This window comes from Haliaeetus leucocephalus, unplaced genomic scaffold, assembly GCF_000737465.1.
Source record: "Haliaeetus leucocephalus isolate CR32 unplaced genomic scaffold, Haliaeetus_leucocephalus-4.0 Scaffold696, whole genome shotgun sequence".
Lineage (NCBI taxonomy): Eukaryota > Metazoa > Chordata > Aves > Accipitriformes > Accipitridae > Haliaeetus > Haliaeetus leucocephalus.
Window position 1 is genome coordinate 4,775,348 of NW_010973132.1, and position 27,757 is coordinate 4,803,104.

At 48.1% G+C, this 27,757-nt stretch overlaps 2 protein-coding genes across 2 annotated transcripts; both read right to left on the reverse strand.

Annotated features, from left to right (window-relative positions):
- Positions 1-108: 108 nt before the first annotated feature.
- PRDM11 (PR domain containing 11) lies at positions 109-27,216 on the reverse strand. The gene is made up of 8 exons (XM_010580166.1): positions 27,101-27,216; positions 26,430-26,533; positions 25,257-25,519; positions 24,202-24,269; positions 7,982-8,169; positions 4,223-4,873; positions 1,147-3,373; positions 109-325 (listed from the first exon to the last, which is right to left on the reverse strand). The coding sequence occupies exons 1-7, from the start codon at positions 27,214-27,216 to the stop codon at positions 1,209-1,211; spliced, it is 3,555 nt and encodes a 1,184-aa protein (XP_010578468.1). The 3' UTR covers positions 109-325; positions 1,147-1,208.
- Positions 12,055-17,700, reverse strand: LOC104839714 (myb-related transcription factor, partner of profilin-like). The gene is made up of 3 exons (XM_010580165.1): positions 17,087-17,700; positions 14,760-15,318; positions 12,055-12,293 (listed from the first exon to the last, which is right to left on the reverse strand). Exons 1-3 carry the CDS (start codon positions 17,511-17,513, stop codon positions 12,179-12,181), a joined length of 1,101 nt encoding a protein of 366 aa, XP_010578467.1. The 5' UTR covers positions 17,514-17,700; the 3' UTR covers positions 12,055-12,178.
- Positions 27,217-27,757: the final 541 nt, after the last annotated feature.

The following is a 27,757-nucleotide window of genomic DNA, read 5'->3' on the forward strand; positions in this document are numbered from 1 at the left end:
TGTTACCTTGGTCACAAGAGAATACGTGAACCTTTGTACAACATCATCACATGAATATAATCCAAGATAATCTTGCATTGATAGCTCCTGCCACCAAACTGCAGCAGGTTTTTCTTTCAGTCATACCAAACAAAACAAAACAAAACAAAACAAAAAACCCACAACAATCTAGGATTATAAAGACATAGTATAAATAATGTAAATTAGAATATAATTTTTTAAGCCTTTGAATCTCCACCCAGAGATGGCTCTTGACTCATTGGCTGTCTAGCTTCCACAGCAGCCCTGGTTTTGAATGAATAGTTGTATATATATATATTTTTATCTCCTACAATATAAAAATATAAATGCAAAAATTTCCCCCTGCCTTCTCTATTTTGCTATTTTATAGTCTGCACATGACATCATGTTATAATATACGTATGATAGACTGGTACTACGGTTATCATAAAAGGAGCTGAAAGCCAAGTATTACTCTACAGCCCAAAAGTAGGGAGAACTGAGAAAGGGGCATCACAGTTTAGTGGAGGCATTTGTTTCTAAATCAGAAGAAAAACCCAAAATCATGCCCCCAGCCTTTCCCTCCTGCCAGTAATCTCTGTGAGTGAAGAAAGCTCCCACTCGAGTGAAGAGAACTGGGGGGAGCTGGAGAGCCGGGGGCAACATAAACGCACGGGATGCTCTGTCGGAAATCAGAAATCTGACGGTCATCAACAAAAGGCTCAAATGGCTCATTAACTGGACTGAACAACGGAAAGAGAGGCAGAGATTAAAACCAAGTGAGGAAAAAAACAACCAAACAAACCCCAAAACAAAACAACACAAAAACCAACCCAACAAACCGACAACACACATACAAAGGAAACCACCGGGAGGATGAGGCTGACAAAGACCCGTCGTCTAGCTTATAGATCATTAGGTTTGAATATGTAGAGTATGGCCCCAGCACATGCTTCTAAAGAATGAAATGTTGCCACCTACACTGCAGCTGCCATGGTTGGAGACACCAGTAAATGTCTAAACATTGTCTCAATCTTTAAAATTCTGCTTAGCTTCTATCAGACGCACATCGTCTTAAATTTTAAATTTTCAGTGTGGGTTTTTCCTTAATATATATAATATATATATATATTTTATATAATATACCAAAGTTTAGAGTATAGATTAAAAAAATTATTCAACAGCTTTCTGATCTGAGGCATTCCTTCCTAAATATCGGGGTAAAACTCAGAGCCATGGTCCATGCTCTGCAACATCGGCTTCTGATCAAGAGACGACATCCTGCTCAGCATTTCGGCTGACAGTGCGTAACTATTGCCCGACTTCTCCTCGAACCAGCTATCTAGCGCCCTTTTGCAATCGAAGTTGGCAATAGGCGGCCCGTTAACGGCAATTGTCAAAAGATCACTGAGCTGCTCCAGCGTGAGCCGAGAGCGGTTGTTTTTGCGCACTCTCTGCAGGGCGTTGCGCCCCTTCTCACAGCAGGCCGATGAGGTGGGAAGGACTTTGAGGATCTGAACTATTTTATTTAAGAGGGGGAATCTCTGTTTATATTTACAAATGTGACTGAGCAAGTCTTTAAAACCGTTTTTGGTATAATAATCCACCTTGAGTTCTCGCCACTCCATCAGCAGACTCCCTCGGGTGTCCAACCCCTCTCTGCAAACCTCTCTGGAAAATGATGGGACCGTCTCCAGGTGTTCAAATATTTGTACCATATCCTCCTTCCCATAGCTCATGAGCTCATCCGTGCTTCTGGGCCAAGCTGCAAGGTCAAACACCTGACAGGCCTTCACAAATGTCCGGCTACGGGAATCGAACCTTTGGGCTAGGATCACCTGGGTCTTCTGGCAGATCTTTTCTCTGATCGACTGGAATTTGGCTTCGGCCACCCGTAGGTTTTTCACAGCAATGCCATTAAAGCTTTCACGGAAGTTTTCCTCAAACTCCTGCAAGTACTCCCCGGGTGAGTCTGCTAGCCGGCTGATCTCCTGGATGGCCTCCTCTATTTTATCGTCCACTTGCGACACAAGAAGGTACTCCCCTTGGAAGACGTAGGCAAGGCGTGAAAGCACAGCAATCACATCCAGCAGGAAGTAGATGAGTTTAATCGACTGGTAGTCCATCAGGAACTGCAGGAGGGCCAAGGCAATGGCAGAAGCGTCCGCCCTTTGGGTCTGGCCGCTGACGTCTTTGAGATGGGCCACGACCTCAAGGTAATCCTTGATTAGAGCATTGAGCACATTCTGCTCCCCAATGATCCACTTCACCGCTCGAATGTCCCCCAAGAACTCGGTCTCCTCACACAGAGTGGCAGCAGTGACCCTCAACTCGCACATGAGTCGGGGAGAGTAACGATAGAAACTGAGCAGTTGCTTCAAATTGTTTTCTAGCTCCTCCAGGCACGGGAGTTCCTTCCCACTGATGGCATCCAAAATTTCCAAGTGGGGCCTGTGCACCATAAAGGGCAGGCAGAGAAGCCAGGGCAAGGTTTTTCTGATTGTCATGAACAAGTTGGCTCTCAGGCTGGCGGTAACGTTAGCACCATCGACTCCCAAGCCAATAGTTGGCTTCTCATCCTGCAATCGTATTCCCAGGCTCGAAAAAGCCCTGTCTAACGCTTGGAGGTAACTGTCTGTTGTAGAAAAGCCGAGTTCCTGAAGAGAGAGGAATTCGGTTGCCGGAGGCCCGTCGCTGCTCGTGTACTGCACATAAACCGCAACCGTGTCGGCAAGCAAGTCGTCGCTCTGCCCGTCCAGAATGATGCTGAGGAAGGGAGACTGTCGGATGCGTTCAACCAGGTCCTCTCGAAGAGCCCGGGCGATATGGTGGATTAAGATTTGGCAGTCTCCCTCGTTCATGTATTGATCCACCACCTTGAGTTCGCACTTTCTCAGTAGTTCTGCCAGAGGCCGAAAGTCGTAGTAGGGCCTGCCCTCCAGGGCCAAGTGGTACGCCGTATTGAAGAGCAGGGTCATATTTCGGCACATTTCCTCTGTCTTCTCTGGGTGCATCCTGAGCTTGTAAAGCTGCAGGCACTTCTTGTGGAGGTTGCTCTGGCTGTGAAGCTTTATCGTGTGTATCTTGAACTGCTTTGAGCCAATGATGAAGGCTGAAGTCCGAGAGGATTGCACTGTATACTGCCTACAGACGTGGCACCACATTTCATTCAATGTCGGGGAGTACCGCAGAAACCAAAACTTTTTAAGCCACTCTTGCTTGAACCGCCGTATCCTCCGGCCCGTCGCAGAAGACATCTTGGAAGGCTCGTCTGTAGCAGCGATCATGTCGTTGGAAACCGATTCATCAGCGGAATCCACCTCTTGGTCATCGTCCTCCATGATGGTGGGAACAGAGATGATGCTTTCTGAAGCTGTAAGAAAAAGAAAGGGAAAAAATATGGTATTTGCAAAGTTGCTGAGCTAGAGAAGCATCCTACTGGCGACAGTAGAGCATTGCCTGACGAGCTGGCCACAACCTGCCCTCTCCTGTCCACAACGCGCTACGGGTAGAATTTGAATCATGGCTTTGAAGAGAAAAAAAAAAAAAAATAAAAAAATCAATGTTTCTGCATATGAACTTTGTCTCCAAGAAGCCACAGTGGACAGCAAGAAAGGACACTACATCCTGGCCACTTGCACAATACATGGTGTGACCCAAATATTCCCTTTGATGAAGGCTCCTGGCTGCTAGACAGCACGTTCCTGGAGGAAATGAAACGTATCTTCAGAAAGGGATACATGGTTGTGTTAAGGCAGTGGAGGAAACAGAGAGGGCTTTCCAACAAGGGACACAGCGGGACATCATTTCATACACAAAGAGCGCACATTTCAGTGTTACCACAGAGTCATTCAGACTTTCTCGGTAGCGTGTGAGGCACTGCGGAGGGACTTCCGCTGAAAGAGAATGCATCAAAAATACAGCAAACAAACTGTCTGCAATGGAATGTCTTTTTTATTGGCAGTGCATTATCGATTACAACGGCAACAAATAGAGCAAGTTGTCATACAGAGTCTTTCCCAGACAGTGTTTTCCACTGTGCCCACAGCTGTGTCAGCTCCTGGCCCACCCGGTCACAAAACCTGACAACGAACCTTCCATGGAACCACGCATTCACCTGAATACTCAGAGCAAAATGCTTTAGATGGGTACACAGCACACAGGCATCTCACTACTCTCCTTAGGCAGGGTTTGGAGAATGCTGTTACTCGGCAAGGCTTACCTGTGGGGTCCGAGAACTCTTGGAGCTCGGGTACCTGGGGCGGTAGCACAGGTGGCTCGGGTAACTTCCCAGATCTCAGCATGTCCAACTCGGCCTGCAGCTCCCGGATTTTCTTCTTCAGCCGGATGCAGTTGGGGCAGAAGGAGGTGGTGGGGATTTCGTGGGAGTTGCCTTGTGCAGAGGCCAGTGACAGCTCAGTCGGGCTGTCTGCTGGGAGTGACAGGGGCTCTTCTTCCTCATCTTCAAGGATGCCCACCTCTTTGGCTGAGCTGAAAGAGGAACCGTGGGGGACCTTCCATTCCCCCTCGCTCCGGTTTCTGCCAAGGTTCAGGGAGCCGTGCTGCATGGCACCGCCACACCTCTCGAAGATGTCTTCAGCCTGGTATTTAGATGCTTTTCTGAGGGAAACCGGTGTACTCGTTGCTAACTGGTTTTCTTCAAATTTTGCAGATTCCAGGGAAGCCTCCAGAACATCTTTGAAGATGAGGTCAATCTTTTTTTTCTTTGTTTGGGGGTGGGATTCCCCCTCGTCACAACTGCGCTTGTAGGGGCTCTTCCCTTGCTTGAAGGTCGCAAGCTGGAGCGGCCCCCTTGCGTCCTCTTGGTTTTCCACATTCTTTTCTGACTTTTCCCTCTGCAACTTTTTGTCTCCTGGAAAGGAAAACGAGGGGTGGGGATTATCACCGGGAACCGAGCAACATCCCTCAATCTAAAACTCAAACGAAAAAAGAACAAAAAGGTAGGCTGAACCCCTGCAGGTCTGCACGTTGCGTTACAAGCCAGGGAACTGACACAACTCAGTGGAAACCGAGGCTCGCGAGAGGAGGAGCCCTGCTAATGGGCACGTCTGCAAAAACAGAGACAGTCCTGGGTAGCCACAGCAGAGTAGGACCCACACACTTTAAAGAGAAGAGAAACTACAGGCAGCTTGTTTAGCCTAAAGGTATAACCAACCTGAGCTAGAAGGAGACTACGAGGTGAATGACTGATCGCGGTGGAACCTAACACCCAGAGCCCAAGCGCCATTTCGGCTGGCTGGAAGACCTGTGTCTGTTTTGACTTGGTAAAAGGTATCAAGTGTACAGCAGTGCAGCGAGAGATGTGGACCATTTCATGACAACCCCAGCGTCTGTGCACGCCACCGCACAAAGTTTGCAAGCCCCTTTACTCTCGTTCAGTTTGGAGGCTGCTCCAGAAATGCAAAGGTAAAGGAGTAAAAATAACTTGCACTCTTAAACCCCAAGGTACTCATTGTCAACTGAACTACAACGGGTGAATGCCCTCCAAGGATGGGACCTCTAGCTTGTCCCGGTGGAGTCTAAGAGCGTGGCCATTCAGTGATTAAAAGAAAAAAAAATAATAAAAGCAACCTCATACAAATTATTAATTGCTTAAAATAAAGGGAATAGCCAGATTTCCTTACCTGGAAATTCAAAAGACGATAGGATTGGCTCAATTTCCATCATTCTTCTATCTTGTAAATAACTTCAAGCATTGATGGCTTCCCAAACAAGACGCTGCTTTATGCTGATTTTTGGTTTTGTTTGCTTTTAAAGTGTATTCATGCTTTCGTAAGAGTTACGGAGCAAAAGCTACCATTCCCTCTCTAAGGAGAGCAATGCTAAGAATGCAGAAAAGATGCAAGACTCGAAACAGTTAGAGTAAGGCACCGTAAAAAGGGCTGGCCCGAATGGCAGGGATTTTGCACTGGGTTTGGATGCTGGCTGGCAAACCCGGCCACTTCTTGAGCGAATCCGTAACAACAGATCTCGTTTTCAACACATTGACGAGAATTTCTATGGGCAAAGCTTTGAGTCTCTGCCCTAGTATTTCCCCTGTTACAGACTAAAACAGCTACTGGCAGAGGTAGGGATTTAGTGAATGGATTCTTCTTCTTTCTCAGTGATTTTCTTCCCCCAACCAACCGAGTGGCTCAGCCCTATGGAAAAGCTACAGAAATCACAAGACAATGCCTCATATTATTGGTCTCGACTCCACTGACGAGGCGGGTCAGAAACTACCAACAGAAACAATACCCGGGAACCACGTTATTTTTCTGTGAGTTAATAAAGCGTGCCTCTTCACTCGGCAGGCTCATCTGCAGGAGATTTGAATGAAATCTTTTAAATAGAAAGTGACTCAACGGATTTTGGTGCTGCTCCCTGACCACCTCCCAGTGCCCTCCCAGCTGAGGCTGCGATGTCTCTCGCAAGTCAAGCAACGGCTCAAGCGATGCTCCGTTTTAACAACGTCTCTGTGCTGCTTTTGCGAACGCAGGCTGAGCCCAGCTTGCCGCAGGATGAGGTCACCGAGACGTCGTGGGGTTTCTAGGATGGTCTCCGCAGCCACATGGGTTTCTACCCGAGCGTGTGGTAGGCTATGGCAGGTCCTGAGGAGCCCAGGGGAGATCTTCACCACACTCGCAGCACAAAGCAGGCTGTGAGTTACCATTTCAGCTCCCACAAACCACGGCACCGTGACAAACCATGACTAAAGGCATGTCTGTATGGCAGGGCAACCGCTCGTAGCCTTGGTGCCCCTCCAGAGCAGCTGCTCCGAGGGCGCAGTCCTTCTCTTGCGATACTTTCAGAAAGTACTAAGCCATCTGGACAACTAACGTGTGCATGGGATGCAGCAAAATCACTGCAGCCTGTACCTAATCACTCAGTGATGTTCATTAACATAAAAAAGCACATTCATAACAATGTTAATTCAGAAATGGGAATTGCCCAAGTACAGCCATCAAGAGGTAACACTGCAAGTGCGTAATAACTCCAAGGTGATGGAGGATAACCAGCTTTTTCAGGACATCTTGTCCACCCCATGATTAAAGAGGAGACACCTTTTACCAAGTCAAGGCAGCAACAGCAGCTGTGTAATAATATACACAAGAACCTTAATTAGAAAGTTATATTTAGTGTGGCTGCCCCTCTGAGGCCCTGCCATTCTGTGGCTAGGCCTGGAAAGAAATGCCCTTAATTAACTTCAGGTCTCAGCATTGTATAGATGAAGAGATGCATTAAGAATTTTTGCCTTCTCTAAGGCTTCCTGTATTGCTGACATTACACTGACCTAAAGGACCGCTGGGTTTGTTCCAGCATGGCTACTCTCAAGATAACAATTTTTATCCAGGGAAGAATCAGTCTGACAAGTACACAGCCTCCTGTATGTTGTACATGCACTCTAAGGTTGTGAGACTAAGGAGTCTCTAGCTGATGTCGCGCTGATCCCAAATTATCTTTCTGAAGAAAGAGGAGATAAATTAAGCGAGGAAAATGGACATACAAACACACCAAGGAAATCTCTCTTTCATATGCACACAGAACCAGCCAAAGCTCACTCAAACAGGCTGCTCACAGGACCCAGAGAAAGCAGCACGTTCAGAAGAAAAACCTAATGCCTGTCTGTGGGACCACCGCCTTGGCGATCGTCAGGCCAGAAAGTCTTGTGACAGAGGAGCTCTGTCATCCGGGGCTTTGCATCAGGCCCTTGCAGCACACACACGACACGACACACGACACGACACGACACAGCACAAATCCTTCTTTCATGATCGCCACGGCAGTGGCTGCATTATTCTTCTCGCACACCCATCCATCCATGCCACGCAGCGCTCTCGCCCAGAGGCGCTCTGCTTCTAGAAATACAGCGCTCTCCTTGCACAGCCTGCGCGTCGCCTACTTCACCCACCACACTCGGTCCAACAAGCGTGGCAGCCCGAGGGGATCGGGGGAGAGGGTGGGAAGGGAAGGGACTCACCGCTTGTGAGATTCCTGTTGATGGTCTCCTGGGACATACTATGCAACCGCTTCATGTAATCCTCACTGTACCAGACCCGCAGCTTCTCCCCAGGGCGAATGTCACGGCAGGCGCGGAAGTAAATCCTCTCGCTGTGCTGGAAGGCCATCAGGTTCTGCTCCCTCTCCTCCCGGGAGATGATCACGTACCTGAGGGCGAGGCGACAAGGCAGGCGTGAAGCGCAAACTCCTCTCCTGTGCCCACCCTTGCACAAGAATGACAACCACAATGAAGCCAGAATGACCTTCAGAGAGAGCCATCAACACAGCCAGACTGGAAAGCATGGAGGCGTAAGTAATGGTGCGCAAACTGCCAGAGATACAGGACGACGAGCGTGGACACCCAGGGAACACTAAGCCAGCGGGTCCATTTCTGCTGGGGAAGGGATGACACCAATGTACATCCAACCTGAAGAAGTACCTGCCAGTAGAGGCGACGTGGACTCTTGCGGGCATAAATATCTTTGCCCAGCGATGGAAACAAGGACTTCTGGACTCCCCACCATCACTTCACATCCCAGGGCCTCCTCCCTTGCTCTCAGGAACATACGGAATATGGCAGGGTCCCTCTGCCTGTCTCCTTTCCCCAAACACCATCTTCCTTTTTAGCAGATACCAGATTTCCTTGCTTCTCTCCTTTCGGACAAGCAGAATTGAGGTACTCCGGACAGAAACGTGTGCACGGGGGTATTCGCTGGTTGTCCAAAAGGAAACCAAGGACATGCCAGTACTGGAAGGTTTTGCATTTGGGCTTTCAGCGGGGTGTGACATAAAAACACAAACATCCCTGCAAGTCTCAGGAAAGTCCAGCACCACGCTATGGGGTTCTCCTGGCAGTGCTGACAGGGATTTATTTTCCTGATTTAAACCAGCTAAATTTCATCTCAGCAGAAATAGATTTATTTCCACTTCAAGCAACTGGCCCTCTGTGCAACTTGGTAAGACAGAGATCTACAGCTAGGATCATATTATTTGCTCTCACACTCCTCATGTTCTTGCTAGAGGACATGAAAAAGGCTTGGTAATACTGGTTCCAGCTGCTGCCAATACAAGCTCGTAACACCCACCCAGGACCAGCAGGAGGCCCTGTCACCATACATACAGACCCAAGAGCAGATCTCAACGGTTCACAGCTAAACAAAAGCTTTTTCTCCTCTTATGCCATTTGCCTTTACTATTCAGTACTCCCTGCTGCAGTAAGTTTAATGAAGGCGAGCGGCAAATGGCTCCTCTGACATCTGCTGCTACTAGTCCTTGCCCAAACACTCCCTTATAGCTCACAGGTTTTTCTTCAGCTAAAGAAATCTGTCAATTTTTCCTTGAATGCTCTCCCCTTCTCTGGCCACATGCATGCACAGGTAAAGACACAAGCCCACCTGCATGTGATCACGCCAACCCACACACACAGGGTCACAAACTTGGTGAAACTTCCCACAAAACACAGAAAACAAGTCGGCAGTGTCTCAGACTGCCCAAGGCTCCGGCAATTCTGGTTTTAATGTTAAGCAACTGTGCATGTGCCTGCAATCAGCTGTATTTTTCCTAATGTGTGCTACCCAGGATGCTATGCAATCTTCAGTAATTATTTAAACGGCAGGCTCTGACACTGCCAAAATTAGCCAAACATTGGCTTTTGTTAACCCTTAAGTTACTTTTGATCACAAAACAAAGGAACTATTAAACCACCGGTTTGTGTATTTGAGAAAGGACGGATGCCTGGACCAGCGCGGTGGGAAGGAGGTCCTGCAACGGCACACAGCTAGTGCTGCCAGGCTGTCACTTTTGGGTGCTAGCGATCGCTCCACAAAAGGTGTTACCAGGCATTCAGACAGCCACGAGATATGCAACCCTTGAGACACAGCGATGTGCTGTGGTCATTCTGATGCTCTGCAGCACGGGATATCCTAGAGGACGCTCTCCCCAGTCCCAGCAAAATGCCAGGATGCTTCCCAGTGCCGGCTAAGGAGAGACTCTGGAGCTGCTCTGCATCCCGCTGCCCAAACATCGGCGAGAGCAATGACAAGATCAGGTTGCCCCTGCGAAGGAGCCTGGCTACCTGCAAAGATTTATCACCCTGAAGTTGCTCACGGCTCCTTAATACAACATAGAGGACCCACATCCCCACAGCCAGCGGCACTGAAGAATTCACAGGGCAGCGGCAGGACGGTCCGGTGCAATCCCAGCAAACTGCATTTGACAGCAAGATTTAGAAAATTCTCTAAACCACAACTTCGCATGGGAAGGGGAGAGCCTGGTTAACTATTCCTATCAGAGCTTGCTTTTATTACGAACTATTTTATCAAGCATGAGCATGCTTTTTTCCCTTTTGCTTTCCTCCTGCCTCTAAAGCCCTTCAAGTTTCTGCCCGAGAGCGTTCTTCAGCTCCGCCGCCTGCGTCCTGCGGCTCCAGCTGCTCCGGGCACGGCGGGGAGCTGGGAGGAGAGCGCAGGCTGAAGGCTGCGAGCTGCAGTACTGCTGCAGCCCTGCAGCACGCTCCCCTCCTGCGTCCTGCAGCGACCGGAGCTGCCCATTTCACCAGGAGCTACGAAGAAAGCCCTTAACAGGCGGTGGTGGAATAATCCGGTCACAAACACGTTTCTTCACAGCGGCTGGCAGTTAGTAACTGGTTTACCCTCCGAGAGGAAGCTTTACATCTGTGATACTTCCCTGAGGTAACAGAAACGGGGATGAGATCATCCACATTAATGAACTGCTTTTTGAACCAGCGCTGCCCAGCTCCAGCAAAAGCGACCCCAGGGGCACAAATGACACAGGTTACGAAGGATTGCATAAAACCCAAATTCCACCTGTCAGTCTAAGGCACCTCACCGCGGGTTAGAGGCAGGAAATTTCCCGAGGACAGAGGAAGTTGCTCCACAAAACGGCAGCCTGCTTGGCTAGGGAAGGGCACAAACTGCCTGCTGAGGAGAGGAAAAGACTGCACCGGTCTGCCTTCACTGACATTATCTTCCCCAGGCTGAAGCGCTCGCATCCTGAGCGAGCCTTCCCGTGAAGGCTGGAAAGCAGCCAGTCCCCCTCCTTGATGCCAAACTCTCAAGCTGAATTGAGGCGAAAAGGCTGCTTTGGTTTAGATGCCCAGGACAGGCACGGCTACGCTGACACAAGTACTGCGCGCAGACGGGCATGGCCCCACTGGAACAGCGGGTTTCCCAAGGGACCGCGATCCCCAGTGGAAGAACAGGGCTGGGACCACCGCTGGGGCAGACCCAGTCACCCAGCGTTGCCCCTGTTCCTGCGGACAGGCATTGCCACCAGCTCCGAGTAGGTCATTTCGTGTCCCGCTCGATCCCTGGGACGAGCCAGGACTCAAGAACCACCACAGAGTCTGCCCAGGCTAATCGGGACCAGCCGCTGCACCAGTGGAGACCATTTACGACCCATTTGCAGCTCTTGGGGCTTGGATCAACCCCGTGGCTGTCGGAGGCGCAGCTCCTTGCTTCACAGGGCCACCTTTCCCATAGCCTTTCTAGCTAGCAGCAAAAATCCATCCTCATCTCCCTTTTTTTTTTTTTCCTAAGCCACAGCCCACTCAGGACACCAAATTGCCACGTTTTGGGATGGCCCAGTGAGCATGCCCAGAAAAACATCATCAAGGTATTTTTTGACAGCTGAGACCATTCCTCCCCAGGAGGGGAACGGAGCAGCCAGGAGAGATGGTGAGGAGGAAGGAGAGCCCCATGGCTGGAGGAAGGCTCAGGCTTCTGCCGCCCCCATCCCCAGGATGCGCCCCGTGCCTCCCCCTGCCCACCCTCCGGCTGTTCCCCCGGGGTGCTCCGCTGACACCCTGCCAGGGCAGAGCACCTCAGGGAAAAGGCCACCGGCTTTTCCCAAATCAACGTCGAGCACAGAGCCAGGGCAGGAGATCCTGCCCGGCAAGAGAGCCACCGCCACGGGATACCGTACCTGCAAACCCTGCCTCAGCTCTCCCACGCTGAGCACCACCAGGAGACCCAGCAACTTGTTACCAGTTCAGGCAAAAATTGTACAAGAGAAACAAATGACTCCACAGCAGCTGTGTTAAAAGGGTTATATATTTATTGCATTCTTCATAAAAATACTTTTAAGGAGAATTTTTTCAGCATGTACAAGATGTGGAGATACCGGGGTTGAGCACAGCAGTTTGCTTTGACACAGGCACTTACTTCAACAGCCAGTTAACATGATGGGTGCAGGAGGGAGTATCCTTTGCGAGCCAGTACAGAAAAGCCACTCCATCGAGGGGTCTACACAGGGCAGGAGATACATCCCCAGATCTGGGCCAATCTGTAATAGTCCACAGAGGAAACTGGGGGAGACATCAGGCAGTTTATAGTACGAGGTCCTTTCTCCTGACCAGAGCCCAGCCTCTGGGGGCTTCTATTGAAGGCTGTGCATCCTGCACCAGGATTCTCTCTCTAAACGTGTCTGTGTGGGCAAACTGGTGACAGCGACGATGTCAACTCCCTCCAGTGCCCAGCACCTGCGGGAGTCTCCTCCTCTGCAGACCTGAGGGTTCCCAGAAGGGATCCCCCGAACAACATCAGAGGAGCTAATCCTATCAGTAAATCCATTAAGGGAACATCAGCAGGGACCAAATATTATAAAAATATAAAATACTACCTCTAATACACAGCAGCAGCACTATATTGACTCAGAAAGCCTTTAAAACATACCACCATTTTTTCAGTTCTCTGTGATTCATAAATTAGATCTTCTACTACCAGATTTCCCAATCTTCCCTTCAAGTGAAGAGAGACCGTGACTTTCGCAGAATACAAATGTTACAACAAAAGTAAAACGACATCCTCGGAGGAAAGTGAGCAAGTACTGCCCTTGTCTGGCACCAGCACTACGAGGAATGTCCTCTGGATGAAACCAGCGTGGGTCATTCCTCAGAAAGGAGGTTTTTCTTCTTGCCAGACCTCTACTTCCTGGACCAAGGGCCCTTTACTGCACCACTAAAAATAAATTACTTGAATTAAAATTACAGAACAATGAAAAAGTAAAAAGGAAAAGCATGTCAGGAATGCCTGACACAGCAGACATACAGTGAACTTTCCAGAAGAGAAGCTAGTGCACTATACTTTCAAAGGACAGGCCAGACAGATTAAAGAAGATCCTTCAAGATCACATAAAACAAGCCATCCTTCTCCTATACTGCACTGCCTATGTTGAATTCCTGCTGAAGTTTATACAACTTTTTGGCCAAGTCTGTAGCCCAGACATGGCAAGACAATGCGCATTCATATTAACTTGAATAGTTTCCTGCAACCCACCTCCACATACAATAGGACAGCCTGGAGAGCAGCGGCGTGCTAACTGTGTGTGGGCAACACCTTGGCCCTTTTCCCTGCTGAAGCGTATCATGGTAACAGTCCAGATTACTCCAGAGATGAGGGCAGCATGGTAGGTGCAGATGTGCAAATCAAGGAGAAGACAGACATCTTGTAAAAAAGCTGCCACATATGTTATCACCACCTGAGGTGACATTATTAAAGCCTAGTTTCAGAATCGGGGTTGTACATGGGAATCTCATGCAGCACTAAGCAATTCAAATGTTGTAACAGTCTTTCTTGCATCTGTAAGGGGAAAGAAAGCAGTACAAAACCAACATGTCTAAGATTTTAACCTATATAGCTGTGAATTTAGATTGTAAACTCTTCACAGTAGGAGAACACAGTACAGATCCCACCCTAAATAACACTGAGTAAGTGCAAAGAAACTGTACTGAAGTTGACAGACTTACAGTGATACAAAACCAAACTGTTCCTGAGGTCAGAGGCAGGCCCTATATCTTTCCTTGTTTCTGTGCAGTCTCTCACATTTTGAAGAGGGTAAGGTGGTTCAAAACTGAAGATTGTAACATGCAAGAAATTAATACGATACAATTTTCTTTAAATGTTGTCATATTATGAAATAATTGTATTTTAACTGCAATCATGAAGGGTGGGTAGGTAGGGGTTTCAGACTGGAGCAGACAAATATTAAACTCTTTGATGTAAGTGCATGTGAGACTGCAGGATCCAGGCACGTGCCATAGCAGCCCTTCTCAGCAGTCTAAAACCACAGAGTGCTCAGACCTGTCCTCTTGTGCTCAGTGTCATGCCTTCTTCCCTTCCCTGCACAAGCTCTGCTTTTACACCCCTCTCCTCAAACCTGTGCGTAAGTCACAGTAAGCCCTGGATTGCCCATTATTGCTGAATGCAAGACAAAAATAATGAGCAATAAGAGTCTTTAGAGCCATAAAGATGTATTTCTGCACAGTGCCTATACTAGTTTGCAGGAAGATGATGGGAAGGCAGTAGTAGAGTAAATTTGTGGGTTGACTGCAAAGGGAGCTCTGTAGTACACTGTCTCAGTAAATAACATTTCCCAGGCACGAGAAGAGATCAAGATAATGATTCCTATTGCTTCTCTTAGCTTATAGAGCGTTCAAAGCATGGGGAAGCCAGTGAAAACTCCTAATCTCTATGAACAGAAAGATGTCCTACAACCCAAGCTCTCTAAGATTTGAGATTCCTCTTTGCCATTGCAGAGGGCCAGCCCTACTATTCAGCTGCCATAATTCATACCGCTCTGTTCGCTAGCAGGGGGATGGATGGGTTGGGGCGGCTGTTGACCTTCCCCACAGAGTACTGATACACATGGAGAGGCCATGTGAGCATGCAGCAGCTCAGGAAGGGGCATCTTTCTTTACTTTATATGAAGCAGACTAAAAATGGTGTTTTCTCTTTCGTGACCTGGTAGTCCGTGCAGAAGGCGTCTGTTTTGGGGGGTTTTGGTTAGACTCTGCACTGGGCTCAGGGGGCTGTTTTGAGCAAGCTGCTTGCAGAAGAGACCCCTGCATGACACTAGGATCCTGTATCCTATGGAAAGCCTGGACCCCATCGCGGATTTCCGATAAGGTCTGGCACATCTGGCCAACCTGGCTGGTGAGGTCAGCCATCCTCTGACCGATGACATGCATGCTGTCTGCCATGTCTCTGTGAATAGCCACCAGCTCCTGGCAGAACTGCCTGAACAGGTCTGTTTGCTGCATGTGGGAATGGAGAAGCTGGCGATCGAAGCTGGAGAGGGGTGGACTCCGGGTGCGGGGGTGCGGGGGTCGGCAGGACGAGGTGGTGCGCGGGGATGGACGGTGCAGTTCCTGCCTTTGGCTGGTAGCTTCTGAGTGCTCTGATGAGGAAGAAGTGTGGAGGAAGGAGGGCCCGGAGAGCTGGTTGACTCCTGCACTGGCCCTCTGCAGCAATGAGAAGCGGTGTTCCCGAGAAGTGCCTGGCATCTCTTCGTCTTCATCAGCTTAAAGAGAAGAGGAAGCATGAATTATTAACGTGAAATCCCTCACAACTCTGACTTCTGTTTCAAGGTATCTCGAAGCACATGGAAAAAGGGTTTTCCCCTCCCCCCAGTCTGCCAGTTGAGACAAGCCTGTAGCTCCTGATGCATAACTCAACATGCATGTGCTGCAATGTTAGCATCTGGGTGACAAGCTTAGCCTTAAGAGGCCTGAAGAGCAGGCGAACCCAGTCAACCGAGGAGGAATCCAAGCTGCCATGGTATCCTGTACACAGTATTGTTCATTACTAGAACATAAATCCATTTCAGACAGTAGCAATGACTCCCCTTCCCCAAAACCGTAAGCAGCTAGAAAACTCCAATATTTTGGAAGGACAAAGATTCCTGGCCTTTGGTTCGGTCTCAGGACACCCTGACACATTCAGTTCCTCATGCCAAAACCCTGTTCCCTTGTCATTTCTTACACCCTCTGCACTGAGAAAAGCATAGACATAATATTTGCTGCTCGAAAAGTCTGTACTGCAAAGCCACTATGTGGTTTGGCATCACTAAGATAAACAGGCAGTCAGGCATAGCAGCAACAGGACCCTACGTTAATAGGGCAAGTATACTCGATGCAAAACCAAAACCAAAGCAAAACACCATGGGAAAGTTCTCATTAGTCTGATGAATATTTAGTGATGTGCCAGTTCATGGGTACAGGCACACCAAGAGTAAGAAGAGACGATACTTATTGCAACTGCCTGCTATCTCCTTGCACAAGCTGTATTCATTTTACCTCTGAAATAGCATAACTGGCTTCCAAGATAGATGCAAAGAATGACCAAGTCCCACTTTGTCAGTTCTTGAAGATTTTTGTCCTTGCCTTCCCACTAACATTACTTCAGGTATGAGATAAAACCTAACGCAGTAGGACAGTGCCACCCATGAAGTGTTGGTCGGCTCACTTCCCAAAAAGTTATCCCCTCTCTCTCTCCTTTGTATCCCTAAAAGCTCACAGACCAAGAAGCTGCACCGCCACACAAGAAAACTGTATGTATCCAACTGGGCAAAGAACCTGCAAAAAGCAGCTTGTGGTTCCGCACTGGAAGGTGTCTGAGAACTGTGGTGCAAGAAGATTAACTTAGAAAGCAGGGCTAGTAGTTTCTTAAAAAACAGTGAAGAAGGGAGTCATTATCATCTACCTTTTCCACAGCACTTGTGCTGAGCCTTCAGACCACTAATGAGAAATCATTAGCGGCCTGGCCTCAGAGCACAAACACCAGTGATCACTGAGCCCCCCCAACAGCCCTCTTGGAAGATGGTTACCATGCAGTGATCTATTAGTGACTTGCACATGATTCTCAGCTTTACAGCATTGCTGTTTTATTGGGGTGCATGCAAGACAAAGAACTCCTAATCCTTTACAAACACTTTTTCACAGACTGGAGGTTGCTGGGCTTCAACTACGGATGTTCCCTCACTTGTAGGATTAGTTCAGACTTACAACCCATTAAGAAAGTCAAATCTGAACAATGTCTACCCTTAGAAGACAGTATGGAAAAGGACTAGATAAACAGATATAGAAGATGATCTTAACTTGGAAACAGCCTTCCCTCAAGCCATCTCAACACCCCACGATCACCAGAGCAGGCTGTCTTGAAACCAAACACGGCAGTAGGACCTAGCTTGACGGGCAACCCAGCATCTCACAAAACACACAACGCTCTTCTGGTGTCAAACTGAGATATGCAAGCATAAGACAAAGAGGTGTTAAGGCAATGATACTTACAGCTTGTTGATGGGCTGTCAACCACGTCCAGATCCGCTCTCCGGAAGCCGTGCATCTGGCGTGACGAATGCAGCGTCGACTCGATGGCTCTCTCGTGGGCGGTCAGGACGATGGCCGAGGGCCGCCCCGTGCTGCTGGGGCTGGAGAGGGACCTCTGCATGAATGCCAGTTTGTCCTTGGTCCTTCTCTTCATGTCGTCCCATCTGTGTTTAATGTCTTTTACAGACCTGGGGACCTGGCTGACTGATGTGATCTGCCTGGCTATGCCTTCCCAGATCTTGTCCCTGTCAGCATGGGACAGACGCATTGTCTCCCTCCCAAACAGCATGGCTTCATTTCGGGTCACCTCAGTGACCAGAATGTCCAGTTCTTCCTTGGAAAACTTGGGCTTCCTCTTTCGTTCAGCCATGTTCCTTGGGTTGAACATCCCACAAAGCACAATTGGGTAAAAGGAAATCAGCGCAAAGCATCCCCCTGCATCCAACCACTTGGCCAGTGCAGCACTGGGGCAGAGGAGTTCGGTGGGATCCAGCTCCCCCCACCCGCAACAACCTCTCAGTTTTCCTCAATCGCACCAGGAAAAGGCAGCCGTTTTGTTTCTAAGAGGCAATTTTCAAGCTTAAGAAAAAAAACACCAAGCAACACTAGTGTGAAGGAGCCTTCTCAGCTTTACAGTTAAAATGAAATTTTACACTTCGTCTGATGCCCTGACTTAGGTATGAGAATTTCAGTACAGCCTCACATCGCTTGCCGCAGTTTGTGCACAGAAAAAAGCGTGAGAACTCACTATCACATTGACAAATTAGCTTCTAAGGTGACATTGCTCAAAAATGGGTTCTCGAGGAAATTTAGAGGCCTGAAACATATCTTATTGTTCTGCCTGTCACAACATGCAACGGAAACTTTTAGACCACCCTTTCTGTTGAAACTTGCAGGATGTCATGCAGAGGCTACATCAAACTGGATTATTTCCAGGGGAGGGACATTTCAACTAGACTCATGGGCAATTTCTGCAACTCGCTTTTTCTACGCAAAAGTCTTTTCTTCAGCACCAAGGGTACTGCAAATCCAGCATTCGTCTGCTTCACAGCAAGCTCTTGTTTCACCCAGAAATGGTTGCCGTTTCCCATTGTTCTCAAAAGGAATGAGGCCACCCACTTGTTTTTCCTGGCTAGGCTTTGCTGTCACCGCCGCTGACAGGAGCCTGCACCCAGTTTCTGGCGCTTCAAATGAACAACTCGTAGCCTCAGCCCATTGAGAAGAAGAGGCAGCCATCCTGAGAACGAGCAGTTTTGTCCAAAGGGTATGTGTGTTAATTTTTCCAGCCACAGTCGAAGGAAACTTTAAAAATAAACAAAACATTAGTCCTAACTATAGATTTTTATTGGGGGGGGAAGAAGGTGGCAGATCTATTCAATAGGGAAGGAGAAAACAGGCTGTGTGAACATGCAGTCTCGCACATAAACAAGGTGGGACTGCGGACAGGGGAATAATCCACAGCCTGGGCAGTGGATGCCTGTGTAGAAGCATGCGGAACAGCACAGAAGAGATCAGAGGCCATGGAGGAGCAGAACTGCTGGCAAAACTTAGTGTATGCCTTGATTTGAATTATAGCAGAGTGAAGTAAAATGCCAAAACGGTTATTCTAGTGCTACACATTACAAAAGACTGCTTTTACACATCTTCAAACAATTAAAAGCAGGGATGTCAGGAACTTTTTTGAAAGAGGTCAACATTTTTGGTGCTTATATCATATAGTTCTTAATATTTTAAAAGGAAGTTCTCGGATAGAAATCTACATCAGCATGGAGTTATGGTGGAGAACGTAACACTCATCTGAGGTAAAAGACTTCAGTGTTAATATAAATTGTCCCAAAAAGCTGTCACTACAAGCCTAGAAAATTAATGTTTTAAAAGGATATTAAGATGGAACATAGAAGAAATAAGACATCTTAATGGTTAGGACACCTAACAACTGTAACTCTGAAGTGACACCACGGGAGTGAAAACCTATTGGCTCTCCTATGCATTAGTTTTCTTTCTGCTTATGGTCCTAAATTAAATGAAACCAAAGATGCTATCTGCTAGATACTAGACTTAATTTAGGACTTATTGTTAGTATCTTTGCAATGTTGTGGGAATAAACTCTGGCTGGGATAGCTCAGACCCTCCTCTTTCAAAAAATTACATTTAATCCTAAAATCTTGCCTGAATGCCCTATCTCTTGCAGGCAGACTTTAGCCACCCCAAAATACTTTCTGAAAAGCTCATATAAGCAAAGGGCTCAGCATTTTTCCCCACTTGCCCCATGTTTGCAATAGCCCTGCTGGCACCTCGTCAGAGATGGGTGGCTTTCAGTGCTGACATGGCCTAGCAGAAGAGAGCTGGTTTGGGATGCACTCATGTGAAAGGTGCTTGTGGGCCACAGACTAAGAAAAACCTACAGAAAGGCAGAGTGACCCTTGCCAGATGTCGTTCTAGTTCCTCCTTAGTGCTGTTACGCTGCTGTTTAATGAATCTCACTGACACTGCTGTCCTCCATCGGGGTAAGTGTCAGAGGCTGTTAACCTTGGTTAAAGCTTGAAAACCAGTAGGAAATGCTGCTCAAATCCAGGCCACATACAGGGAGAGCTGGGAACTAAGTGCACAGATGCATTTCACTGGGACAAACGTAAATGCATCCTTGAGATACTGTTTTGGTGGAGCTTCATTTATGGAGGGACTGAGGGAGCATTTAGGGAAGATGGTAACGAAATGATGGAGAGCCAGCAAAGCACTTGCTAACTGACCTCAAGGAAAAAAAAACAACCAACCAAAATTAAAAGGAAAAAGGAGTTCTCCCAGCTGAACACTGGAAGGAGAGAAAAGGCTATGTGGAACACTGAGCAAGGGAACATTTATGTTTTGATTTTTTATCACGTTCAGCAAAACTGGGTTTCATGTATATTCTCCGCAGGTACCCAAGACTGCACAATCAGTGCCTCCATGTGGTAGAAACAAACCTCCACTGACAAGTTGCTCTGGTGAAAAGGAGTAACAGTATTCTGCAAAGTGCCCCTGGGTAGGGGTGAGCTTGCAGAACAGAAGTCCCTCCCGAGCTGCTTGGAGCCGCTGGCAGGGTCAGGAAACCTGCACTCTCTCTTCTCTGTTGAACCCATGGCTGCCATCCCTAGCAAAGCTGCACTGATGAGGAATTAGAGCCCTTTTTGCTCTTCCCAGACAAAGTATCCCACCAAGTGCACTTAGGACAATCTGTGATAGACCTGGATGTTCAGATTTCAGGGTTTCCACTCATTTGCTCCAGCATGACTTGGGTCAAAACTACTTAAGATAACTTAAGTATTCCAATAGCAAACTCACCATGCAAAGAGTAATGAGTTCTGGCCAGTTTTAATCACAAATTCAATTAAAGTTAGGTTCCCAGCAGGCACATTAACCTATTCTGTATAAAAATGCAGACAGTATTACTGTCAGAGACATCTTTTTCCCCTCATGCATTTCCACTAGCGTGCAGGATGTCCCTAGGAGCAGTCACTGATATTTGGAAGTACTTCTCTGGGGACGTTGTGTGGGTTTTATCAAGCTCCAGAGGTGCCCGAGCTGTGAGGCTGTGAATTCACACCTCAGACCAGGTCAATCTGAAAGTGCAAGACAGTACAGCTATTTCTTTAAAAACACGTGACATTGTAAACTACGTGAACAGTGGGCACTTAATGATCACCCCACAAAGATATCAAACAGCTCCACTTTTCTTTGCCTTTAAGAAACAAGCATGTAACTTTTCCCAGGGCGCTAAAGTAGTTTTTTTACAGGGATCACAGTCCTGCAGTATTTTACGATCCCTTTGCTCTGCATAAATTTCAGTCTGTAATGGATAAGAACATTTGCTCCACTTGCTGCAAGGTAACAAAGACCAGTTTATGAAGTTCAACGAAATGACTTGTGCATAGGCTGGTGGCTTTTACTCCCCCTGAACACATGGGTGTACACAGTAACCCTGACTTTTTAAAAATTTTTATTTTTAAAAGGTCCTGTAAAATCAAAGCAGTAGCTCAGTACTTAAAAGATCTGCTGATCTGCTTTGAGCAGGCCATTGGAACACTTGACCAGAGCTCCCTTCCAAGCCCTGTTATTGTATGAAGATCTAATCGCAGACATCTCCATTATAAGGAGATACAGGAAGACTTACAGAACAGTCTTGCTCCTCATGACCTCTTTGTTACTATGTTTGGAGAGGAAAGGGGGCAGAGAGGAAGGCAAAGGAGAAAGAAGTGAAGAAGTCTTGCACCAGCCTTTTCACATGGGCTGAGGGAAAGGATGAATTTGAACTGTGCCAAAAGCCCGAGAACTCAGGTACTCGTATGTAAGAAGGGATACAGACTATAAATGCCCAAACTAGCCTGGAAACCCCACACATGAGGCACTTCAACAATTCAGTTAGGCACCACCAGTTTGCTGGTACTTCCTACCCTGCATCTCAGTCTGGGCCAAATGATACATACCCAGAGGGATGTTTCCTGGACTTTCTGAATTCCTTTCATTTTTGGTCAGACCCTTTTTTTTTTTTTTTAGAGGTCCCCAAAAATTGAATAACAGAATTTCCTCAGAAGTAGCCAGCGCAATCGCTGGTTCTGCACAATCCTTCAGAAGCCCCAAGAACTCCCATCAGCAGCAGTTTTATGGTTTGTGCGTGAGAAAGCACCAATTTCGCTTGAGGTTTGCTGTGATCCGTGGTAATCAGTCACCCTGAGCCCCCAAAAGAATAAAAACAGAGGAAGAGGTTTGCACACATCCCTGCAGGTCAAAGCCGTGGAGTTTCATAAAGTATTGGAAACAACAGCGCTTTACTCTGGACAGAGATGAAGGGTGCATTATTCTCGTGCCAGCAGCCAACTTAGGAAAACATGCTCCCAGCATCAGGAGTTTGTCTCGACTGACTGACTGAAGAGGGAAAGGGCAAGAGGATGTTACCATTGCCATGCCATCTGCTACGCTTCGTACTCCTTCCTCCCTGTCATCCACTGCCCTGGGTAAACAGTCACTTGAAATTAAACCAGCAAGTGCTGCAGTGTACACATTGTCCTCAGTGGGAACATGAAAATGGACTCAGATGGGGTAGTCAACAACAAAAACAATAGCCAGATCTACAAGAAGAGAGAGGAGTCAGCCCAAGCTGCCCTCCCCAGGCCATACCCACCTACCCAGAGGGTGAGTAGATCTGCTTTGCAAAGCACTCCATCTGTGAGTGATGGCAAAGAGCACCATCTGAAAAACAAAAAGAGCGCTGTCTACAGCGTCCTGGAAGTACAATTTCTGTGGGTAATCTCCATGACAGGTAATGTCCTAGCACTGGATAGCGAGTGCACCTTCTGTCTGAAAACTGCTAACAAACAAACCAAGGCTTTTTGAGGACCACTATCTCCACTTGAACTGTCAGTCAGACTCTACATAATACTGCTATTGGAAGCAATTTTCAAGAGTAAAACCAGAAAGATCAGCAAGACTGGTATAGCCTGCACAGGTCCTTTGATACACCCTTCCCCAGAAGAGTTGCAAACATCCCCTTTCTACAAAACCATAACCTCCTTGCCTTTCAAGGCTGTAGAGAATGGTCCAGACCACACTTGTCTTGAGACTTAACCATGGCAAACACAAGTTTAGACAAGAACACTCTGTTCTTTGGTGCTGGGACCATGAGTAGTGCCTATTTAAACCCATGTTCGTGGCAGAAGGAAGAAGAGTTCATCATAGGATTTTTGCTTTCCAAGACTGTGTTTTCCCCCAGCTTCACTGTCACCCAGATCAAATAAAGATCCAGCAGAAAAATCTCACTCTGATTTTTGAACTTTGCATTCTTTACTTCAAGATATATATCCCCCTACCTATCTGTCCACCGCACCACTGCTTCTTTTTGGAGCGACAACTCCAGTCTCAGCCCAGGTCTAGCATTTTCTCTCATCCAGTAATGAACAACTGTAATGTTTGGAATTCTTACAGAAAAATGAGATCCTTTGCTGAACTTTATGAACGTTAAGTGTCAGAACAGCTGCAATCCACGTGAAGACTCAAATGGAGCAAAAGTGGTGCAACCAGATTTGACCAGCTAGGTCAGTCTTGCATCTACCTGTACTTCATGTTCTCTCTCCCCTTAATGAGTGACAACTGAAAATCCTAGATATCCAGGCCAACAAACCAGTTAGTTCCCACACTGCTTTACCCTTGCATGAAATGCCTTCTTGACAACAACCGCTTCCAAAATTCACCCCTGAAAGCAGGATCAGTCTGAATGTGGGACGGGCACCAGTATGCAGCAATGCCCCATTCTGGCGACTCTCCATACGCAGGAGGCACTTCAGTGCTTTGCCTCCGCCTCAGGAGGCTGCAAGAGTGACATACATTTTGCAGATACACACCAATACCTGAAGCACTGCAGCATGGTTAAACATGTTCCCTTACTGCTGCAGTTAACAAACCAGAGCCAGCCCCACTCCTGGTTCAGTACTGACTGGTATTGGGGTTCTGCTCTGCTGAGTCCCGGGGCCGGCAGAGGGAGCGCAAGCACACGCACGATTTCTGCGTTCCGAGCTGCAGCAACTCACTCCATGTTTCTCCTAACACAGTAAAGCTGACACTATGATGACAGCCACCACAGACAATTGTTGCAAGTGAAGCCCAGAAACAAACAAAAAAAGCACCTCTTCCAATGTCTGTCAAATGGGAAAGGACAAAAAAAACCCCAAACAGAATCAAATGTTACCCTGGGGATAATGCAAAGCATTTTGCAAATATTTGAACATAAAGTAAAAAAAAATAAAAAATGGAGTGAGACCTGTCAGCATTTGTAAGAGTAGATAAATAGGATCATCTTTATCATTTGTCCTCATTCCAGAAAATAGCCATCCTCCATACACACATCCTTGTTTTAGTCCCTTTCATTGAATCTGACTCCAAAGGATTCACCACAATAAACTGAAAGAGCACAAGCACACCCTTTACAGAAGGGGTCATGGCACTTTGGTTTGTTTTTCTGTCACACAAAACAACAAGGGGTGTTTGATGGCCTCTCTCTGGAAGACAGAACCCCAAAAGGGAAGGCAGAAGAGAACTGGACTCACCTCATCCAGTTTGCTTTGGTTTCATCTGTCCCATCGATGGATTTGTAGCGGTTGTTCTTATCAACAATCTGCAGAACAAGAGAACAGATGCAGCATGTCAACTAGCTGGTCCAGTCAGGAAAAGGTCTACGACTCTCAAATCACTGCTTCAGTTCCAGCCTTAAGTCAGGACATGAAACTCTAGGACATGAATCTCAGCTCTCCTAGTACTACAGGCTGCTGCGCTGGACATGTGTGCGGAGGCTTCTCTGAACTAAGAGGCATTTTCCTATGTACAAATATCCCCAACACAGAACTATGGATGCAGATGACAAAACTGTTAATAGTCCTGAGATACAGAGGATTATCTTCCCTTTCAGGACAGGGCTGAGACACACATTTATTCTACAAACAGAAAAGTGTGAGCAGCATTTCATATCAGCAGCTCTCAATTTTTTTCGCACCTGTAACTTAAGTCCCACATCTCATTTCTCATAATAATTAATATCCATCAATCTAGTGACATCTCTTTCTCATAGGCTAACCAAGGCCTGTAGTACTAGGGGAAAAAGATATGGGGTTTGGTGCTGGAGTCTGCATGTAGATCAGTTCCTGATGGACTGGATCTCCTCTTTCCTGGCCTCTTGAGCCACCTGTTCTGCTCAAGCGGGCTGGGAAGAGTACTGCAGGCCCGTGAGAGAGCTTTGCAATATCTAGATACAATCCTTCCTCTATCCTCAGAATGATGACGAGAGCAGAGAAAGGTACTGGAGGAGCCCTAGAGGTTGAGTGGGGATGGAAGAACATGGCAAGGGGAAGAGGAGAAGCAAGCTCTGCTTCCTACAGCTGTGAGCTGAACTCGGGTGCCATGGCACCTGGTCTCCTTTCACGTATCAATACCCTTAAGCTTCTAATAATTACGGCAGGTTGATGTTCGCCTACTGCCCATGTGGGTCAGTGGAAGATCTTTGGAGAACAGGAAAGATGGCTAAGGTCTGGCTCCACAGACCTGCGAGTCCCCCAGCTCTGAGCTGCATGGCTGGGGCATCACTTTGTCGGGAAGACTCGTCACTCACCAGCCACGAGAAGAATCCTGCAGACTTGTCCTGGCTAGAGATCTGCCCCTCGTACGGCCCGAAGATGTGACCTTTGGGGATCACCTCATTCATACAGCGCACGTCATTCTCCCCATTGGGCTCTTTCACCACCTCCATTCCAGGCGGGATGGTCAGCGCTGCCCGGTCAGGGATGCCAACGGGCACTGGGGTGTCAGACACGAACACCGGGGGGCCATGGTTCGGGCACTCATCCACGAAGTATTCCTGGCAGGACTCGCAAACTGCAGGTGCAAGGGGAGCAGGGGTTAGGTTGGGCAGATGCGATGCCTGTACAGGCTCACATAGCTCATAGGATGCACAGTGCTCAGGCCAGCATGCCCCAGCTCCCCATCCTCCCACCAGCCCAGCTGAGTCCCCTCCCCAAATTCCGACCTCCACACAAACAGATGCTTCAGCGGCTGCTCAACCCATTTCGTCACGCATCTCTCCACAAGGGCTCTGCCCCAAGCCATGCCTGCCCGACCAACGCCTGCGCTTGCGTGAGCCCTGGTGCCCTACACAGACTGGCCACGTGCGCAGGGAAAGACCCCATCTCCACCTGCAGAGACAGAGGGTGCGGGCTCCTCGCACATCCCTGGTAAGCAGCAATGTCCTCAAGACAAAAGGTTTGATTCCCCACGCACCCGAGGGGAACTAAAACAAACATCCCTGGAAAAAAATACCCTCATCATACAGCCTTTATTCTGTGCTCGGGAGAAAGGCAGCATCCCAAGGCACTGGCCCTGTGACCAGACAAGGACTCAGGCCTACAATTTGATATTTTGTAGGTATGCCAATGTAACCAGCACCAGTTTTCTTTCCCAGAATACAGGGAGGGGGGAAAGAGTCGTCGTCGACACAATGTTCCCTTCACTGAATACAAGCCTTTGGGTTCTGCAGACTCTTAGGCTTTTCCCACATGCACGTTTTCATGTTTCCAGCACACCTTCCACCTACCTCCCTATCGCTGCACAGCCCCATGATGGACAAGCTGCTTTTGTGCAACAGCTTCCTTATCAAATGTGCTGGTCTTTTCAGGAGATCACACAAATTTGTCCCCAGCTTTTTTCCTCCCTGGCAAGGTGCCGACTAGGAAAGACTGAAGCCTATATAGTGGTGATGTTGCTTTTCCCTCAGTCACAAGACACTTACACCAGAAATCCACTTGCTGAAAGCTCTTGGTCATGATCAAATCCCGTTTCCCTTTCAGTTTCTTGGGCTCCACCTCCATGGACTGTGGGTCAGGCCTTCCAGAGCTGGGGAGGGAACAACAGAAAGATGATTTTAAACTACCAAGATGTTGGGACTGCACGCAGAGAGGAGCAGAGGCAACGGGGCCTGACCAACTCTCTTAGTCCCCACACCAGCAGCAGAGAAATGATTTAACTTGCCATCCAACCTGCCAAAAGCTGGTGCCTGAGACGGCTTAAGGCTAAAGCCTACAGCAGGTAGTGGCTTCAGCTAGAGCACCTCCATGCATGGCACACGTGTGGCACATCCCACACTGGGCAGGAGAGTGGCAGAGGGGACTCCCACCAGCAGAGAGGTGCTACAGCCTGGGAAATGTGCGGCTCAAAGGCAAGGCATCACCCTCAACGCATGCCAGCACCACAAAGCCCGATGCGAACTAGCATACATAACAGACGTGTGCCTAGCACATGAGTAGGTGACCACCCCCGTCATACAGCTCAAGGCAGACCTCACAAGGGAGGGGTTTAATAACTTTGACAAGTTCAGGTATATCTTGCAAAACCAACTTTAAGCTGGGAGGGAGGTAGAGAGAAGGGGGTTACAGTACATCGGACCAAAGCTCAGCCGCGTACCAAGGCTGTCCATACTCCTGGTCCCGGCGCGGAGAGCAGGCCTCTGTTTTTATCGTCACCATCTCCCCTAAGGAAGCCTGGGTCTGGATCAAACAGTCCTTCAAGTTTTCACTCATGTTCTGAAAAACAACAAAGGGAGGGAGGAGAAAAATGAGTGGCCAAGAAATCACAGCCTTCCTCCCCCAGCAGGGCAGGCTCCCTCCTGGCATCGAGAGCTGCCATCACATACTGGGGCACCTACATGCGCAGGTAGGTGGAAAGCTCTTCCCACGCTGGGGAGGAAAGAGCAGTTCAGTCGCAGGTCAGGTGAAGAGCGTGAGACACCACGGAGCAACCTGAGGCACCGGGAATCCGAAGCATGCTCCACAGAGCCCATTAAAAATGTCGCGCATGTAATTTAAGACTGGTGGGTGGGATGTGTTACAGAAAAACGGAGCACCGCTAACTCAGACCAGGTCTTTGGGGACAGAATGACAAGAAAGAGGAATGCAAGTCGTGGCATGAACCAGGATCTGTCTACAAATATATGCCAGTTGCCATCTGGGAACAGAGCGTGGTGTACTACACCCCTGCAGACGGAGCTTTCTGTGTGCTCCGGACACCTCTGACAAACAGGTTAAGTGCCTACAGCGCTCTGCCAGACTCCACCAAATTGCA

Bases quoted from the DNA above. Each gene is read 5' to 3' on its own strand.
- LOC104839714 (XM_010580165.1), bottom strand. From the start codon at position 17,513: ATGTTCAACCCAAGGAACATGGCTGAACGAAAGAGGAAGCCCAAGTTT. The intron at 15,319-17,086 runs GTAAGTATCATT...CTTCTCTTTAAG, and splicing joins TGACAGCCCATCAACAAGCT to CTGATGAAGACGAAGAGATG. The intron at 12,294-14,759 runs GTCACGAAAGAG...AGATTGGCCCAG, and splicing joins CCTTCTGCACGGACTACCAG to ATCTGGGGATGTATCTCCTG.
- PRDM11 (XM_010580166.1), bottom strand. From the start codon at position 27,216: ATGAGTGAAAACTTGAAGGACTGTTTGATCCAGACCCAGGCTTCCTTA. The intron at 26,534-27,100 runs GTACGCGGCTGA...TTCCCTCCCCAG, and splicing joins CAGGAGTATGGACAGCCTTG to CTCTGGAAGGCCTGACCCAC. The intron at 3,374-4,222 runs GTAAGCCTTGCC...TTTTTCTTACAG, and splicing joins AGAGTTCTCGGACCCCACAG to CTTCAGAAAGCATCATCTCT.